At 36.5% G+C, this 19572-nt stretch overlaps 1 protein-coding gene across 22 annotated transcripts in view; it reads left to right on the top strand.

Annotated features, from left to right (window-relative positions):
• Positions 1–19572, top strand: part of LOC131438815 (glucose transporter type 1) — a 611808-nt gene that overhangs the window by 566402 nt on the left and 25834 nt on the right. For 14 of the 22 annotated variants that reach the window (XR_009230990.1, XR_009230991.1, XM_058609122.1 and 11 more), the window contains one exon: positions 5491–5517. The exons of 5 other annotated variants lie outside the window; for them this stretch is intronic. Coding sequence is in view for 15 of the 17 variants with exons in the window: in XM_058609122.1 (XP_058465105.1) it covers positions 5491–5517 (27 nt within the window). In the remaining 2 variants the exon portion in view is untranslated. Of the gene's footprint in view, positions 1–5490; positions 5518–14963; positions 15023–19572 lie in introns of all 22 variants that reach the window. 3 more of the 22 variants (XM_058609124.1, XM_058609127.1, XM_058609123.1) reach the window with 2 other exon arrangements.

Genomic DNA, 19572 nt, shown 5'->3' with positions numbered 1-19572 from the left:
TATTCTGATTATCATTTTATTTAAATTTTTCAAAAACCACTTTAGCCAAAAAAAAATTTAAAAAATCAAGAATATTTTAGGCATTATGGGAAACCTTTTCGTTTTTCTAAGAATTTTTAAAAATGTATTTCATGCAAAAAAATTCAAAATTTTCGAATATTTTTTATTTACACTTACAATTTTCGTGCCACTCTAGATCTTACATCAAAAATATATCATTTATGAATACATTACGCTGTATAATATTTTCAGATTGTTAAAAAAATGTGGACGGGTATAATATCAGACTTTTAAAATAATGAATCAATCGAAAAACCATGCGTTTCCATCAAATTATCATCAGATGGAGACGAATGATATTTAGTACTACAATCATATATCGAATGCCCTTAGAACTAAATACCATGCGTTTCCACCCACAACTTGAGTTCAGGGCTCGAGTTTTCACGTAATTACTAATGACACAATTTTCAGTCAATTTTTAAACAATTTTGAAATCACTTTGTTTTGTGATAATTATGAATCTGTTTCGAGACAATTTTATGTTATTTTGGAGACAGTTTTGAAACTGTTTTGGGACAGTTTTAAGATATTTTAAGACAAACTTGAAACAGTTTGCTAACAATTATTGTACAATTTTGAGTCTTTTTTTTTGTCAATTAAAAATCAGACAGACAATTTTCAGACAGTTTGAAAAAATTCTTTAACAATTTTAAGACAATTTCGGATCTATTCAAATATAATTTTTCAACAATTTTCTGATAACTTTGCGTTGATTTAGATACAATTATGCATATATTTTGAGACAATTTTATCATACTTTTGAAACCATTTTTGAACAATTTGTGCACAATTTCAGTTAATTTTGAAACAATTGTAATACAACTTTAATAAATTGTTTTAGAAATATTCTTTGAAATTATCTTCAGCCCATTAAGAATCTCTTTAGAGTCGATTTCGAGACTAATTTTGAAATAATTTTGAGACAATCTTGAGACAATAATAGGTCTATTTTAAAGCAATTATGGGCCCCTTTATCGACAATACAAAAACCATTTTAAAACTATTTAATACATTTAATATTATTGAAGGCCTAACCGGGACATAACTAAAACAATTTTATCATTACAATTTTAAGACAATTTGAGGTGGTTTATTTTAAAGACATTTTTGATACAACTTTGAAACCAATTGGCGTTAATTGCCATTTAGTTTTGAGACAATTTAAAAACACATTTAAAACAATTTTAAGACAAATTTAAAACAATTTTTAGACAGTTTAGCTAGTCTTCATACAAAATCTGAAACAATTTAATAAGATAATTTCGAAACAATTTATATGACTTTATTTTTTATTTTTTGTAATGTTCTAGATAATATCTAAGATCAGTTCGGCATTGACTGAGTAGAAACATATATTGTAGAAGCCGAAGGAATGAGAAACTCACAGAAAAGATGATTTTTTTGAAAAAAGATACCCTGAGAGACAGGACTTGAACCTACGTTCTTATGCAATCCGTGCATACGCGTTTACCATTTCCGCCACCCAAAATCTAAGAGTTTTCAAGACCAGATCCAAGACAATTTAAGTTTGCTACAAGACGGCGTAGAGACAATTTTGAAACAGTTTAGTGGGAGTTTCGAAGTAATTTTGAAACATTTTCGTGACAATTTCGACAATTTTTTAAAATAATTTTATAACAAATAACCACATAACAATTCCATGATCATATTGAATTAAATTTAAATGAATAAAAGCATTTGGGGTAAAAATCTGTAAATTGTGTGACTTCAAAACAATGTTGAGGTACTGTGGAAACAGTCTTGGGATAAGTTTTAAATACCTTGAAGACGATTTTGGAACAGTTTTGTGGCAGTTCTCCGACAGTTCGATATAATTCTTTAAAAATTTCATAACAATTTTAGATCAATTCAAAGGCAAATTTGACACAATTTTTCAAACAATTTGAGACTACTTTGAGTTTGTTTTGAGATAATTATGAATCTGTTTGGAGACAATTTCAAGTAATTTTTGAGACTACTGAGAAACTGTTACGGGATAATTTGGACACAATTTTGACTCAATTTTGAAAAAAATGTTGAATTAATTTCACAACCAATTTGAGACAGCTTTCTCACAAGTTTGAGATTGTTTTGAGCCCATTAAGAATCTATTTAGCGAAGAGCTTGAAATAATGTTGAGACCACTTTGAAACAATTTTGAAATCATTTTGAGACGATCTTGAGACAATAATAAATATATTTTGAGAAAATTTTGAGTTTAATTTTAGGTATTACTAAAACAATTTTAGGACCATTTAAAACAATATAATGACAATTTAAGAGCCTATTTTGGTTTTTATGTTAAGACATAAAGAAAATTTTGTAAGATTTTTGAAGCGGCAATTTTGACGCAATTTTCAAATAATTTTAGAACAAATAACCTTAGAACTATTTGGATTAAATTTGAATAACTAAAAGAAATTCTGTTGAAAAATTCTAAACTTTGCGACCTTAAGAAAATGTTGTAATTTTCAGATACTGTTGAAACAGCATCGGGATAAACATTAAACTCCTTGGAGACTATTTGGAAACAATTTTGCGTCAGTTCTCAGACAGTTTGAGACAATTAAAATTTTTCGAAATTTTGGATCAATTTAAATGCTAAGGCTGCCCTCAAACAGAAATTACCTTGATATGTGCTGTTTGAAAGGGTTTATATTGGAAATGATTTCCCCCAAATGTTAACCCTTTAACTGTAATATTTGTGGAGTTGGGATTGTTTTTCTGATTTTCATTTTATTTAAATTTTTCAAAAACCTCTTAGCAAAAAATCTGAAAAAATAAGGAATTTTTTAGGCATTATGGAAAACCTTTTTTTCAGTATTTTTCAAAATGTATGTCATGCAAAAAAAACTTTGGTACCACTCTAGATGTTACATCAAAAATATAATATTTATGGGTACATTACGTTGTATTATTTTTTTGGACGGGTTTAATATCAGACTTAAAAAAAGGATTCAATCGAAAAACCATGCGTTTCCATCAATTTATCGTCAGATGGAGACGAATGGTATTTAGTTCTAGAATCATATATCAAATGCCATTCGAACTAAATACCATGCGTTTACACCTACAACTTGAGTTCAGGGCTCGAGTATTCACGTAATTACTAATGACACAATTTTCAGTCAATTTTTAAACAATTTGTGATAATTATGAATCTGTTTCGAGACAATTTTATGCTATTTTGAAGACAGTTTTGAAACTGTTTTGGGACAGTTTTGAGATAATTTTAAGACAAACTTTAAACAGTTTGCTCACAATTATTGTACACTTTTGAGTCTTTTTTCATTTTTAGACAATACTGCAAAAAATTTGAAACAAAACTATTTATAACAATTTTGAGAAAATTTCGAAACAATTTTGAGACACATTTGAGACAATTTTGAGTATACTTTGAAACAATTTTAAAATCATTTTGAGACAATAAGTCTATTTCGATACAATTTGTGTACATTTTCAGACAATACTAAAACAATTTTGAGACAATTTAAAAACAGGTTAGATAATTTAATTTTATTTCAAGTCAAAACAGACAACTTCGATACCACTTTTTGACAATCTAGAGTAAGTTTTAAAACAATTTAGTGGCAATTTTGAAACAATTTTAAAACAATTTTAAGACCAATATAAAATAATCTAGAGACAATTTCAAGACAATTCAGGATCAATTCAATGGCAAATTGGAGATAGTTTCTAACATTATTTAAATAATTTAAGATTCTTTAAAGTTGTTTTCATCCCAATAAGAATGTTTAGAGACGAATTTGAGACAATTTTGAGATGGAAAAGACTTCTAGACCCTTTTGAAACAATTTTGAAATCATTCTGAGACAATCTTGAAACAATAATAATTCTATTTTGAAATAATTTGGGTTTATTTTGAGACAATACTAGAACAATTTTGAGACGATTTCAAGACTATTCTTGAACCATTTTGAGACCATTTGTACACAATTTGAATTAATTTTGAAACAATTTTTAGACAACCTTAAAATCAAATATGAAGTACATATTCATACCTAATATGAAAAAGAATGGAATAATCTTTAAAATTCTTAGACACCATGCACTTCATTTTGATTACATCCAGAAATATGTACGCTGGACCGAAATATATTCGAGTGGCTAAAATACCTCCGTTGCCCTATTCAAAGACAATTCTGAGATCACATTGAATTGATTTTTAAATCATTTTCAGACAATCTTTAGAGAATAGCAAGTTTGTTTCGAGATAATTTGGGTTTATTTTCAGACACTACTAAAACAATTTTTAGGCTATTTTGGGACAATGTTGAGACAATTTTGAAAAAAAAATCAAAACAATTTTTCAGCAATTTGAGTCAATTTAAAGACAAATTCGAGACAATTTTGAGGCTATTTTGAATAAGTTTTTAGACAATTATGAATCTATTTTCAGACAAATTTAAGACCCTTTGGAGACCATTTTGAAATAACTATGAAACTATGTTGACACAGTCAATTTGAGACAGTTTTGAAACAAGTTTGAAACTATTTTGATAAAATATGATGTGATAATTTTGAGACAATATCGTATCAATTTTGAGACATTTTGAAAACAAACTGACAGTTTTGAAAAAAAAAATTCAATGATATGAGATGACAATATGAGAATTTGTCAAATTAACAACCCAATTTTGGGTTTTTGAAACCATTTAGGGTACTTATGGTCCGGCATGCCAATTCTTGCACACAAACACGGCTAGAAATGTCGGAGGTTTCGAATAACTCGATTATTAATTAATCGATAGTAATTTTAAACTATTCGAATAAAGTTTAATCGATGTCAGGGCTATTAATCGGTTATTCGATTATTCATTCAACAATTATCATAGGACTTTGCAAATTTTTCGATTATTTCAATGATCGAACCCGAACCCGATAAAAAATGTTTGGGTCTGGTTTCGAGTAGTTGAACCCGAATCTTTGTACGCAAATTCTTTAACTCGATGCGTGTTCTGCCCCAATCTCGCCGCGGCTCCTTTCTATTATGGATAAAACTATCTAACTATGGTGAATCACCTCAGTGGCTTGGCGACAATTTGGACAATTTTGAAAATTGTAAGAGTTCTAACAAATTTTAATCACTTCGGAACCATAGGAAATATTTGATACTATTTTAAAATACTTCTAGAACAGCACTACGACAATCTTTGGAACATTTTGGTAATTTCGAACTTATCATTTTAATTTTTTTTTAAGCCGCATAAGAATTGTCCAACATTAAAAAAAGTCCAAATCAAGTGATTCTCAAAAAAAAAACTACACAATTTAGCTACTATAATATCTTAAAACAGAAAGTATCTTTCGATCCCAGTCCTATTGCAATCACTTAGAATAAAACATTCCATATTTCATGAAACAAACTAACAACAAATCTAATTTTACTCCTACTTTAATTTTTAGACATATTCGTGATAGTAGACTGTACGGGTAAGTTTTGCTCACCAACAGACGCACAATGAACCCGATCCTTTCCAAACCCAACCACCATTCACAGTCCTGTTCCAACTTCAAAAGATGTTTAAGGATCCCTCCCAGCCCTCACTCGCCTCGCCTTTGATTTATCAAATCCGATTTTAAACCCGTCATCAACACGCACTCGTTTGATTATGTTTCTTTCGCAATTCGATTGTTGGGTTTCTTTATGAACACTGCATGAATGAATTACGGTAAATGTTCTGTTTCCGTCGATTGTCAACGTACCTGGTATATTTTGAGTTGTTTTGATTTCCTAACCAGAAGGTTTAATACTTTATTTTTTATTTTTCTCCTTTCGTGTTTCCAAGCAATCGAAGTTTACTATTTTTCATGACTATTCCAACAATGGCCCAATGTTTATGAGCTTGCTCAGTTTTCATCCAACCATCCCCAACGTTTCGTTTATTTTTTTTTTCACCCGATCCCATGACAACCATAAAAATAAAAATAACGAGCACGGTTCGAGTGAGAAACGTGATTCGATTTTCTTCCATATGTCATCATCAAAAAAAGAAAAAGCAAAGGATGAATTTGTAACGGTTAAAGTAAGCAGCTAGTTCAAGACATCAGCTTTGATGAAATAACTAACTTTCCGAAACAGCATCCAACTATGATTTACATAAACTCTCTTGTTGACAGCTTTTGCTAGAATTCTCAATTCTTTGATCGCTTATAAATTCACTGCACAGGAAATGCTAATTCAGTTAGAAGTTCACCGTGTTAAGAAAGAAAACACTAACAAAATAGTGCTCTATCTGTGGAATGATAGGCATGTTATATTCAGCGAAATGAAGTTTTGCAGAGCACATTGATATGCTATTTTAATTTTTCATGCTATGCTTACGGAACAAAAATAACACTATGCAAGATTCGACACTACTTCGTTGTACATACTTGCTTACAAGGTTTCTGTATTTGTTGTTTTTATGAATTTACAACCGAGTTACTTTGATCTAAACTGAACCCACCCAAAAAAAGCTAAAAATAACTGTACCGATACCAAGCTACTCGATTTTGAGTATGGAACGACTACAGTCAAAATTAACGGCTTGGTTTTCATCAACTAGGTTGGTCGCAAAATTAAACTATTGTTCACGAAAACGTATCAAAAATTTCATTATAATTGTTATAGAATCGTTAATTTCTGAATGTAAGCGATCCAATACATGTGCTTTTCGAAGCACGTGCTTCAACCGTGTACAAATAATAATACGGTTGAAGCACGTGCTTCGAAAAGCACATGTATTGGATCGCTTACATTCAGATCCAATACATGTGCTTTTCGAAGCACGTGCTTCAACCGTGTACAAATAATAATACTCATTGCCGTTTCAACCTTCCGAGTGAACGGACGTGCTTTGTGTTTACTGCGAAAGCGTTGAAAACCAGTGCCGTGTGTGATAAAGTGACCGGACGATCAAAACTAGATCGCTATTGTGTAATAGACAATAGTGCTTTTTCCTGTGAGAGGTTTTATGCACATTATATACTGAAGCAGTGTATTGTTGTGAGCGGACGATCGAAACAGTACCGTTAGCCGGTGATTGTTCGATCGATCAAAACAGGCCCAGCGGTGTACGTGATATCACTGTGCGGATTAAAAAAGAGTGTGCTTTTTCCTCTCGGAGGTTTTTTGCACACCATCGCAGCGGCGATACGCCGATCGACGAGGGCTAGGCCTTGGTGGCCCACGTTGGATTTAAGTTAAGTATCATTATTTAGTTTTTTTTTCCTTCCTGCATTCGACTGTTCTATTTCTCCCCGATTCACTTAATTCTGTGCGGAGGTAGCTCCGCAACATGTCTAGTCTAAATTCTGACCCCCCCGTTCCCGATGATCAAATGGAGACTTCCCTTGACTATAAAAAGTCTCGCATAAAGAGCTATCCGGATGGGCTCGCACTACCGGCCGGTCCTTATGCGGTTTATTTCCGGACCAAATCGAAAGAAAAAAAATTAAATATTTTAAAAATATCGCGGGACCTGTCCTCGCGATACAATACTATAAAAAGTTTTGATAAGATACGTCCAGACAAGCTCAGGGTCCTGTTTACCAGTTCAAAACAGGCTAATGAGCTCGTTCAAAATGATCCTTTTACGCGGGAGTACCGCGTCTACGTGCCAGCTCGTGAAGTCGAAATCGACGGTGTGGTCACCGATTCGAGTTTGACTTGCGAGGACGTTCTTAAGTACGGGGCGGGTTGTTTTAAAGACCCCTCACTTAAGAATGTCAAGATAATGGATTGCAAGCGATTGCATTCAGTATCGATCGCCGGGGATGGAACAAAGTCCTATCCCCAATCAGACTCTTATCGTGTGACCTTCGCCGGTTCTGCTTTGCCCAACTACATCCTCTTGGACCGGGTTCGTTTGCCTGTTCGCCTATTCGTACCCCGAGTAATGAACTGTACTAATTGCAAACAACTGGGGCATACAGCTACCCATTGCAGCAATAAGCCACGTTGTGCTAACTGTGGGGAAGCTCATGCGGACGGCTATTGCGGTAAGGATGCTGAAAAGTGTCTCTACTGTAAGGAGGGTCCGCATGACCTCTCTGATTGTCCCGCTTACAAACTGCGAGGTGATCGAATGAAGCGTTCCCTAAAGGAGCACTCCAAGCGTTCTTTCGCAGAGATGCTTAAAAGTGCCACCCCTCCTAAACAGACAACGAACCCATATGCCTGCTTGTCAACTGACGAGAGCGATTCTGACGACCCTTTGGAAGGTCCATCTTCGGCGGTCCCTCATAGCTGTAGGAAAAGAATAAATAAATCCTCTCATAAGCTACCTAGTAAGGGTTCGAAGGTGTCTTCCGAAGGGCTTCGAAAAGTTACAGCTAACGGGAATCGGGACACAACACCGAAGCAAAAAGCTCCTGGTCTCGGAAAACTCAATTCCGAGATGGAATTCCCACGACTTCCCGGGACTACAAAATCCCCAAGCGTCCCAGAAAATCTACCAGAGAACCAACTAGGTGCTGGACTTATCAAGTTCTCTGATGTTGTGGACTGGATTTTTACAACTTTCAATATTTCAGACCCTCTTAGAAGCATTTTAATTGCTTTCATGCCAACAGTAAAAACATATTTGAAGCAGTTGACTGCAAATTGGCCCCTTCTCTCAGCGATTGTATCCTTCGATGGCTAAATCATCCACCGAGGTCACGGATCTAATCACTGTTTTACAGTGGAATTGCAGAAGTATCATCCCAAAAATAGATTCTTTTAAATTTCTAGTAAATAATCTGAAATGTGACGCATTTGCATTGTGCGAAACTTGGCTAACTTCTGAAATATCCTTAAACTTCCACGATTTTAACATTATTCGCCTTGGATCAAAAAGTGCTATTCTTTTTATCGAATTAACCTCCCCTCGATACCAGGTATTGAAGTTGTCGCATGTCATGTTACAATCAAAGGTAAGGACCTTTGTATTGCTTCCATCTACATTCCCCCTAGAGCCTTGGTTGGGCATCGGTGGCTCAGTAATATCATAGAGCTCCTTCCCGCACCGACGTTGGTTTTAGGAGACTTTAACTCACACGGTACGGGATGGGGCTGTCTTCACGACGATAACAGATCAGCTATGATCCATGATATTTGCGACAACTTCAATATGACAATCTTGAATACGGGAGAAATGACACGGATTCCTGCACCACCAGCAAGACCAAGTGCGCTGGATTTATCCCTTTGCTCGACATCGCTACGGTTGGATTGCACGTGGGAGGTAATTCCTGATCCCCACGGTAGTGATCATCTACCGATCGTAATATCAATCACCAGCGGCTCAAAACCATCGAAGACAATCAATGTTTCGTATGACCTCACACGAAATATTGATTGGAATAGCTATGCGACCTCGATATCTGAGAAACTTGAAAGAACTCAACAACTTCCTCCGGAGGAAGAGTATACGTTTTTGGCTGGCTTGATTCTCGATACTGCGATTCAAGCTCAGACGAAACGTGTACCCGGCGCAAAAACTAACATCCGTCCTCCCAACCCGTGGTGGGACAAAGAGTGCACAAATTTAAACGCGGAGAGAGCCTCCGCGTATAAAAAATTCAGAAAAAATGGAACACCTGATAATTACCGGAATTACGCGGCGTTAGACGTTAAAACTAAGAACTTGATTAGAGCCAAGAAACGCGGTTACTGGCGTCGGTTTATAGACGGCTTAACGAAAGAAACATCTATGAGCACTCTTTGGAACACAGCCCGACGAATGCGCAATCATAACACCACGAATGAAAGCGAGGAATACTCCAACCGCTGGATATTCGATTTCGCTAAAAAAGTATGCCCAGACTCTGTTCCGGAACAGAAGATCACCCGCGCCGCGACACCAAATACAAACGAATCACCGTTTTCGATGGTAGAGCTCTCACTTGCACTTTTGTCATGTAACAATAAAGCCCCGGGATTAGACAGAATAAAATTCAACTTGTTGAAAAATCTGCCTGACCCCGCCAAAAGGCGCTTGCTGAATTTATTCAACAAGTTCCTCACGGGTAATATTGTCCCACACGACTGGAGACAAGTCAGAGTTATCGCCATTCAAAAACCAGGGAAACCAGCCTCCGATCACAATTCGTATCGGCCGATTGCTATGCTTTCCTGTATCCGGAAATTGTTCGAAAAAATGATTCTGTTTCGTCTAGACAATTGGGTCGAAACTAATGGTTTACTTTCAGATACACAATTTGGTTTCCGCAGGGGCAAAGGAACGAACGATTGTCTTGCGTTGCTCTCAACAGAAATTCAAATGGCATTTGCTCGTAAAGAACAAATGGCATCAGTTTTCCTAGACATTAAGGGGGCTTTTGACTCAGTTTCTATAAATATCCTATCTGAGAAGTTGCATCAGCATGGTCTTTCGCCAGTTTTGAACAACTTTTTACATAATCTATTGTCTGAGAAACACATGTACTTTGCGCATGGTGATTTGTCGACAATACGATTCAGCTACATGGGTCTTCCTCAGGGCTCATGCTTAAGCCCCCTTTTATACAATTTTTACGTAAGTAATATCGATGAATGTATCAACACATCTTGCACGCTAAGACAACTTGCCGACGACAGCGTTGTGTCTATTATAGGACCCAAAGCTGCCGATCTCCAAGGACCATTACAAGATACTCTCGACAACTTATCATCATGGGCTCTTCAAATGGGTATCGAGTTCTCTACGGAGAAAACTGAGCTGGTTGTATTTTCGAGGAAGCGAGAACCAGCACAATTACAGCTTCAACTAGGGGGTGAAACCATAGCTCAGGCCTTCACATTTAAATATCTCGGGGTCTGGTTCGACTCCAAAGGCACCTGGGGATGTCACATTAGGTATCTGAAACAAAAATGCCAGCAGAGAATCAACTTTCTTCGTACAATAACCGGAACTTGGTGGGGTGCTCACCCAGGAGACCTGATCAGGTTGTACCAAACAACGATATTGTCCGTTATGGAATATGGATGCCTCTGCTTCCGATCAGTGGCGAACACTCATTTCATCAAGCTGGAAAGAATTCAGTATCGTTGTTTGCGTATTGCCTTGGGTTGCATGCAATCGACTCATACGATGAGCCTCGAAGTGCTGGCGGGCGTTCTTCCACTGAAAAACCGGTTCTGGGATCTCTCATATCGTTTGCTCATTCGATGCGACATTTTGAATCCTCTGGTGATTGAAAACTTCGAAAGGTTAGTTGAGCTTAACTCTCAAACCCGTTTTATGTCCTTGTATTTTGATTACATGGCTCAGAATATTAATCCTTCTTCGTTTGTTTCCAACCGTGCTCATTTCTTGGATACTTCTGATTCTACTGTGTTTTTCGACACATCCATGAGAGAAGAAATTCGTGGAATTCCGGATCACGTGCGCCCTCAAGTGGCCCCAAATATTTTTTAATAAATTTAGAACAGTCAACTGTGAAAAGGTGTTTTACACTGACGGATCAAACATCAACGAGTCCACAGGCTTCGGCATCTTCAATCAAAACATCACCGCTTCTTACAAACTCAGTGATCCGGCTTCAGTTTACGTCGCAGAATTAGCTGCTATTCAGTACACCCTCGAGATCATTGAAACCATGCCCAAAGACCATTACTTCATTGTCACGGACAGTCTAAGTTCAATAGAAGCTCTCCGGGCAATGAAGCCAGGAAAGTATCCCCCATATTTCCTGGGGAAAATACGGGAACATTTGAGAACTTTATCTGAACGGTCTTATTTAATATCGTTAGTCTGGGTCCCTTCGCATTGTTCCATTCCGGGCAATGAAAAGGCAGACTTATTGGCTAAAGTGGGCGCATTGGAAGGTGATATTTATGAAAGACCAATCTGCTTCAATGAATTTTTCAGTATTTCTCGTCAGAAAACTCTCGAAAGTTGGCAAACTTCATGGACGAATGACGAACTGGGACGATGGCTACACTCCATTATCCCTAAGGTATCGACGAAACCTTGGTTCAAGGGGATGAACATGAGTCGTGATTTCATTCGCGTTATGTCACGGCTCATGTCCAATCACTATACATTCAACGCACATCTCCGGCGTATCGGGATCGTGGAGAACGGGCTCTGCACCTGTGGCGACGGTTATCAGGACATCGAGCATGTCGTGTGGTCGTGCGTAGAGTATCGTGACGCCAGGTCGAAGCTACTGGAATTCCTCAGGGCCCGAGGTAGACCGCCTGAGGTGCCGGTTCGGGATGTGTTGGCGAGTCGGGATAGTTCATATATGCTTCTCATATACCAGTACCTTAAACACATTGATATACAAGTGTAATGTGTTATTCCTCGCTCAGAAAATATAATCTCCACCTACAGGTTCGACACTAACATCCGCCCGATTCTCTCGATCCCCGTCCCTGTCCACCATCTTCATTGGAATTAACAAGATCTTTTTTTTTGTCACTAACTTTTTCGTTCCCCTTTCCCTGTTTTTTCACCATCTCGATGGCAACTAATTAGATCTCTGTCGTTTTCAAACATTTTGTTCCCACACCCCTTTTTTACCCCGTTTCCCACAATATTTACTTCTTTTTTTCATTCTCTTCCGTAACATCACCATCACCGGAAGACCGCTCCAGTCAATGACCAGCATGCGGGCCACCCGCCGGGCCTTCGTAGCCTGGGGGTGTTTCCCGCGGACCCTCACGGACCGAAGAATGCGGCCAACATAGAAAATTACCATCGCCATCTGGAATCATCTCATCCTAAATTCAATTCACCGGCCACTACCGATCGCCAGATACTATATTACATAATGATACTACTCTAGTTTTAAGTTAGACGATAATTAAGATTAGTAAATACCCTTGGCATCTTAGAGCTTAAGCAGTGTGCCTTAATATTATATTATATTATTGAATAAAAAAAAAAATAATAATAATACGGAATTGAACAATCCAATCAGCGTGGTCACCACGAGATAGCGTTATGGTGATTGTTTTGATCTAAGACAAGACCTGACAACTGGGGGGCAACTTTTGTTAAAAAATGGACCAGTTTCTGATTGGTTGATTCTAGTGTTGCTACCCGCACATTGTGAGAAGAAAAAACGTTTGCAGGATACGCGAGCAATTATGCCAAGTATAAAGAAAATAAAAAAAAACAAGTTTATTAAAATGTATAATTTTAGCTCACCATGACAATTTTCAGAGAATGTTACACTTTTTTTCATTCTCATTTGTAATAAATGTTTATAGTGGCAGTACTGTGTAATTAAAATCAGCATCAAGCCGTTTTTCTTTTTAGTGAATTAAAGTATAACGAAAAAAGATTTGTTAAATAAGTGTAAACTTGAAAGTGTGTTTAGTTCTACGATAAGAATGAACTGTTGTGTTCCACACTTTGGTCGCACTAAGCATTTCTATCCAAACTTGACTTTTTCCGGTTTCAAAAAGATCCAGTAATACGTCAACAATGGAATCGATTTTGAGTTCAACATGAGATATTTTGTGTTTTGTTATCGAAGCTCAATTAAATTTAAGCATTAATATAAAATTAAAAATCCATTCACCAAAACATTTTTTATGTTTATTGCAAATCAAAAACCGAGTATAAAAATTTGAATTAAATGTTTTTTTCTTAGCATAAAATTATTAAAAAATCTGTAAATCTGGCGAAAATGACGAGAAGGATGATACGAAAGGAAGAATAAGAAGCCAGTTGTCAGGTCTTGTCTTAGGTTTTGACATATCCCATGTATTTAGAAAAATTGTTGACGAATTTTTCAATTTACTTGAGTTTGAAAGAATGCAGATGGCAAAACCTTACAAATATGGGTAAGAAAAACGATTATTCACGTGTTGTCATCAAACATATGATTTCAAATTGTCCTATACTCTTGACAATCTAGGATGAAATTTGAAATTTTCAGTTCACATACAGATTTGATTTAGATGATAAAACATGAGTAAATAGACTAGTCATAAAACTTTTGATCATAATTTATCAATTAATCTCAAAATCCAACCCAAAAAACAAACATCACTTCTTCGAATTTGGTATTTCATGTTACGATTTCTCCATAAATATCAATCAAACAAACCACGGAAAGTTACTGAATCGATTTTTTTACCAAATTTTCACACGTTTTTGTATGTTAGTATTCGTTTCATAAGAAAAATAAATAAAAACCCTGCATTTTGTTCGAATCTTCAAGCAAAATATGAAAATTATCACCATCGCTTAGTTCAAAGCTCGCCACTCGAGCGGCGCAGCGATCGCAAAAGAGTTGGTTGGATTCTTCAATACTCCGACAAATTTTCGAGTACACGTTTCACGATATGCAATACACTGTCAAGGTATACACTGTCAATGAGATTGTAAACTACGGAAAAGTAACTAGATAACTGGCAGCACTTATTCGGTTCAACTAACAAATCTCGGTTGATTTTTCATTTGGGCGTATAAGCAAGTGACAGTTTCTCTTTGTTTACTTTCTCTTCTATTAATTACCAAGCGGTTTCCACGTTTATCACTCAACTCTTTGCATAAAATGATACCCGAAACTTTCGACTTTCAAACAGCGTAGTGAAATCAAAGAAAATCTTTTAAATCACATCACAATAATCAAAAGAGAGCGTGATTAAAGAGAAACTGTCACTTGCTTATACGACCTAATTAAAAATCAACCGAGAAATGTACACTTAGTGCTTATTTTTTTGGATGGGTTCAGTTTATCCTCGATGAAAAAAAATAAATAGAGTTCTACTCACTTTGAAGCAAAGGTGAGTTACTGTATATGTGTGTGTTTGAAGTTAAACGAAAAAAAGAACACACACACAGGATGCTAACACGACCAATTTGTTTTCTATTTTCACTGCTACCGCAAACAACACCACTAAATCACTATTAATCAATCCAACTAAAATAACGGCACCTCTCAACGAACAGGACAATCCGGCTTTTGCTTGCCGCCCCCAGCAAACTCCTCGCACAATGTCTAGGTAAAGGTAAAACAAACGAAAACATCCTCATGAACGTGCTTTCGTCCTTTTTTTCGGGACATTTTCACCTTCTACCGCCATGACTTCAGCTGCTACACATTAATTAGTCAATATTTTGCTCGTTGCTAGATTCACATCACATTCGCACTATGTTCTGCACCACGTTGCGATTCGTTCGTTCGCTTTATCTAGGTTCTATTCAATCCAAAATGCCAAACTTCCCCAATCGTTTCATATGTTAAAACGAAACCGTTATGTAACGTGCTATGCACAAAAGATTACTTCTAGGGTTATTTCAGCAACAGTAAAGTAAAGTAAAGTCGGCACATTATTTTGCGAATTACTCGACTTTCAATCAACGAATTGGTAATAAAAACTTTACGGGTAGAAAACAAAAATTTCTAAATTCAATTTGTTTTTTAAAGTAACTAGTCCTGTACTGAAGAAGCTCTCTGCATGTCGGACCTGGTAACCACACCACCGTCTATTTTGACACGATGAGTCAGCTCTAATGTCACGTGAAGTGCTTACAGAGAAAAAAATTCAGTATCATGTTTCGAAGTGGTTAACGGAGCCCCAATCAATGTCGAACATTCAGGTCTCTGAAAGTTTCCTTCAGATTTGACAGTTTTGCTTCTGTTTTGAAGCGAAAGTATATCGGAAACAGATCGGAAAAAAAATTCTGAATGTTATAATTTTATTCTCGGAATCCGGAAGCAGTCATGATTTCATGACGAACAGAGTAAATAAATAGCATATCACAAACTAAGAAAAAATCGATTTTGTTCATCAATGTGATCTCCTTCAAGAGCAATGCAATCGTTCTAACACTTCTCTTGCTTCTCGATACCGTGCTTGAAGAAGAATTTGCTCTTTTGCCTCAAAATAGGCTTCTTCATTTGAGTTGTTTTTCTTACCGGTGAGCTTTTTTTTAGATCAGCGAATAGCCAGTTGTCACTGGGGGCTAGATCAGGACTATACGGGGGATGAGGAATCGATTTGTAAATCCTAACGACCTAACAACGGTATTTAGTGTTCTTCTATTGGCTATTGTGATTCATTGTAGATTTGTTCCGGTACCTTATACAATAACAGCACTCACCACTAGGCTGTGCGCAAGAAAGATTGCATTGACATCATTCCGGTTGGGAGTGTACCGTGAGTGAAATTAAACAAACGTTAACGTTGTCACTTACGGTGTTTATTGTTTATTTTTATAGCTGGGGAAGCTCTGCATGTTGGAATAAAATTGTAGAAAATCCTCAAATTTTCTTTCTTTTCTTCAATTTTAAAATGAAACCGAATTGGAAATAAATGGTATTAAAGTATTATATATTTAAAGATCTGCTAAAGATATTGTAATTATATTGACTTTCTTTGCAGAACACTATTGTGAACATTGCGCTTATTCTTATTCATTAACGATTATTCAAATTTGCTGTTTAATTGTTATTTGAATAATGATTGTTTATTAAGTATTGTTCACCGATTTACTGCTACCGCGCACTCATCGTACATGTTATGTTCGACAGACTAACAGACAGGACACTCAAATTAGATTCTTTAATCATTTTAACGGTCATTTCGAATATTCCTTTAGTTTGGACAGTACTCGCATATGGCATGGTGGCGCCAAGTTGCCCTATCAAAAACATCCTGTCTGTCATCTAGACTGTGTTCATTTTTTATCATTTACCAACAGAGTTGCCATTCATACAGAATTATCTCTAATGTATTGATTTGTATACGTCCATGCGAATTTCATGCAGGATGCAGATTTGATACATATTGCCAAAACTATATACAGAATTGTGCCTACTTCTCATCCTTCAACGCAATACAAAATATTCACTTACTTCCGGTCTGCCGTCACTTAATTTCGGGTGAAAATTACCAACACAATCAAAAATAGTCTAGATGAACAACGGTGAGAAAAATAAATGGTTACCTTCCAACATCACTAAAAAAGGGTATTATCAATGTAATCCAATAATTTATTGTGACGATTCCTTTTCAAATATTATGATTAAATCAGGGATCCCTGCAAGCAGCTGATCGGTGTTGACAAACGAGGGGGAACCAACTAGTAAAAAAACTTTTACATAACACAAGGGGTATACCGATAGTAAATAGTTCGCGCAGTACAATATAGGTGGAACTAGTGCATCACGAAAAATTATTTTTATAAAAATTTACTCATACTGTCATGTCTGTTAGTCTGTGCTTAGCTCTCCTCGTTCAGTTGGGCAGCTGCCAGTATGATATTCGCATTGTCAGGCGTAATCACCACCTGGTCCTAGTCGCGTGCACATTTTATGAAAAAGTTAAAAGTGATTTCGAATGTGCAAAACAGACAGTTTATATAAAATAAAATACGATATAAACCGTACCCGGTGAATCGGTGGTTTTTTGGTTTCATTAAACGAGCTGGCTTCCCCGTTTCGCTGCTGTTAGTTTCATCACTAAAAATAGCATCTACGTAAAGGTAACAACCGTTCAGATAAAACTGCGGGTCTTAATAGAAACTGTTTTCGATACAATGTAACTTATTTCATTGTCAGGTATTTGTAGACATTATAAATGCAACTTGAAAGAGTTCAATTACTTTGACATCTGAGTTGTAAATATGGGAACTCAGCAGCGCTGCCAGTTCAGCATCTTTGTTGCCAGTTTAACATCCAACTGTCCCATATGCATAGGAAATCCCACAGGATATGGGACAATTATGCGTAGAATGGTAGTATTGATTTTCAAAAACAAAAAAAATCAAACATTATGAAATCGGTAGAACGATCAATATAATTTAATGTTTGAAGATGATTTCATGCAAATGTTGGCCGCGGTTCCGCTTTAGATGGCCCATGCGCAAAGTCCAATTTTGGCACACTCTATCCATCATATCGGTCGACATTTCACAAATAACTACTTCAATATTCGCTTCCTGTGCGTCAATCGTTGCTGGTTTATCCTTGTAGACATGGGCTTTAACTTGGCTTCACAAGAAATAGTCCAAAGGCGTTAAATTACACGGTTATTTAAATCAGGTCTTAATGAATATAATGTAGTCAAGTTATACAATTATGGATCGTAACATTTTCTGGGCAAATTTATGTGTAGGTTCGCCGAAATCAAATAGGACAACATGTTCAACAGTTCCAAATGTTCTGATGCATCCTGTTATCAGTTCATAGAGTCGTAGAACGTAGCGATCGTTGTGATGCACGGAAGTCGAGACTAGATAAAAGCTTCGGCGAATCAATATCGCCGTTTAATATTTTTGCAACAAAAAATGCATGTTCAAGTTTTCTGCGTCGTTCCAGTGTGTCCATACCAAACAAACAATAGCGATCGTGATCGTTAAAATCACGTCCGATTTTAACAATGAAACCCAAATGTCGAGTCGCTTTTGTAATTAATGAAGAACGATGCATATTAAAATGAATTCAGAATCCAACAAAACACCAAGGTCTTTAACACGATCCACTCTTTGAAGCGTTTGTCCGTCACTTTTCTAGTCAAAATGTAATGGATTCAATATTCGGTGGAATGTGTTTGAAGTCGGACGCAGTCGTCAATAGAGCGTACCTCAAGGTATAGTTGCAAATCGGCGGCGTAAACTAATTTACAGCCACTACCGATCAGCAAAGTAGCTTCAATAAAAAACGGGAGAACAGAAGTGGACCCATGTTGCTGCCTTGAGGTACACCCGATATGTTCGTGAGCGAAGATGACGCACAGGAATATTCAGTCTTGTTGAAGCCACATTTCAGACATGTCCAATTCTTCCATTTTTGATAGAAAAAAATCGTCAATCATCACACGATAGCGCTCGCCATTCACAGTAACGTCGTCACCTTTGCAAAAGTACGGCCCGAATGCCACCGGCCCATAATCCACACCAAACAGTGACTTTTTTTGGGATGCATTGGTAGCTCTTGCAATGCTTCTGGTTGGTATTCACTCCAGATGCGGCAATTTTGCTTATTGACTTATCTATTCAACCAGAAATGAACTATATCGTTGAGTACAGTTTTTCGATAAAAAAGTAGAGCTCCCTTTCTCTTTGCCAGCTCCCATTCACCAAATGTTAGACGTTGTTAGTCGATTTGGGATTAAATTAAAGACCAAACTGAACAAGTTTAGATACAAACACAAGACATGATTCACGCGTAATCTGTCAAAAACAGTGTTGCCAAAGAATACCAGAAAAAAATCATCCGTTTCTTATCTAGTTTCAAACTGTGGACTTGTAGTGTTATGCCATAACAAAGCACGCTACCTATTTTTTACGATCAAGTCAAAATTTGAGTGGATAACGACCTAATCTTAGGTAGCTTATAGAAGAGCTCAACAATGAGTGATTTCTCCTAAAAAAAAATAGGTAAAATGATTTTCAGTGAACACAGCTGTTGCCCGCTTGTGAGAAATTCTCTCGCCACGTCACGTCTTGAAAGATCGCTCTTCCTTCTTTTTTTCTGTTCGACTTTATTTGATACTAGTCAATCCTGCATGTAAGGCACAAATCTCCAAATATCAAGGGGAACGTTAATAACGGT

This window comes from Malaya genurostris, chromosome 3 (genome assembly GCF_030247185.1).
Source record: "Malaya genurostris strain Urasoe2022 chromosome 3, Malgen_1.1, whole genome shotgun sequence".
Taxonomy (NCBI): domain Eukaryota; kingdom Metazoa; phylum Arthropoda; class Insecta; order Diptera; family Culicidae; genus Malaya; species Malaya genurostris.
The sequence above is the reverse complement of the archived record's forward strand: the minus strand, read 5'-3'. Positions and strand labels throughout refer to the sequence as shown.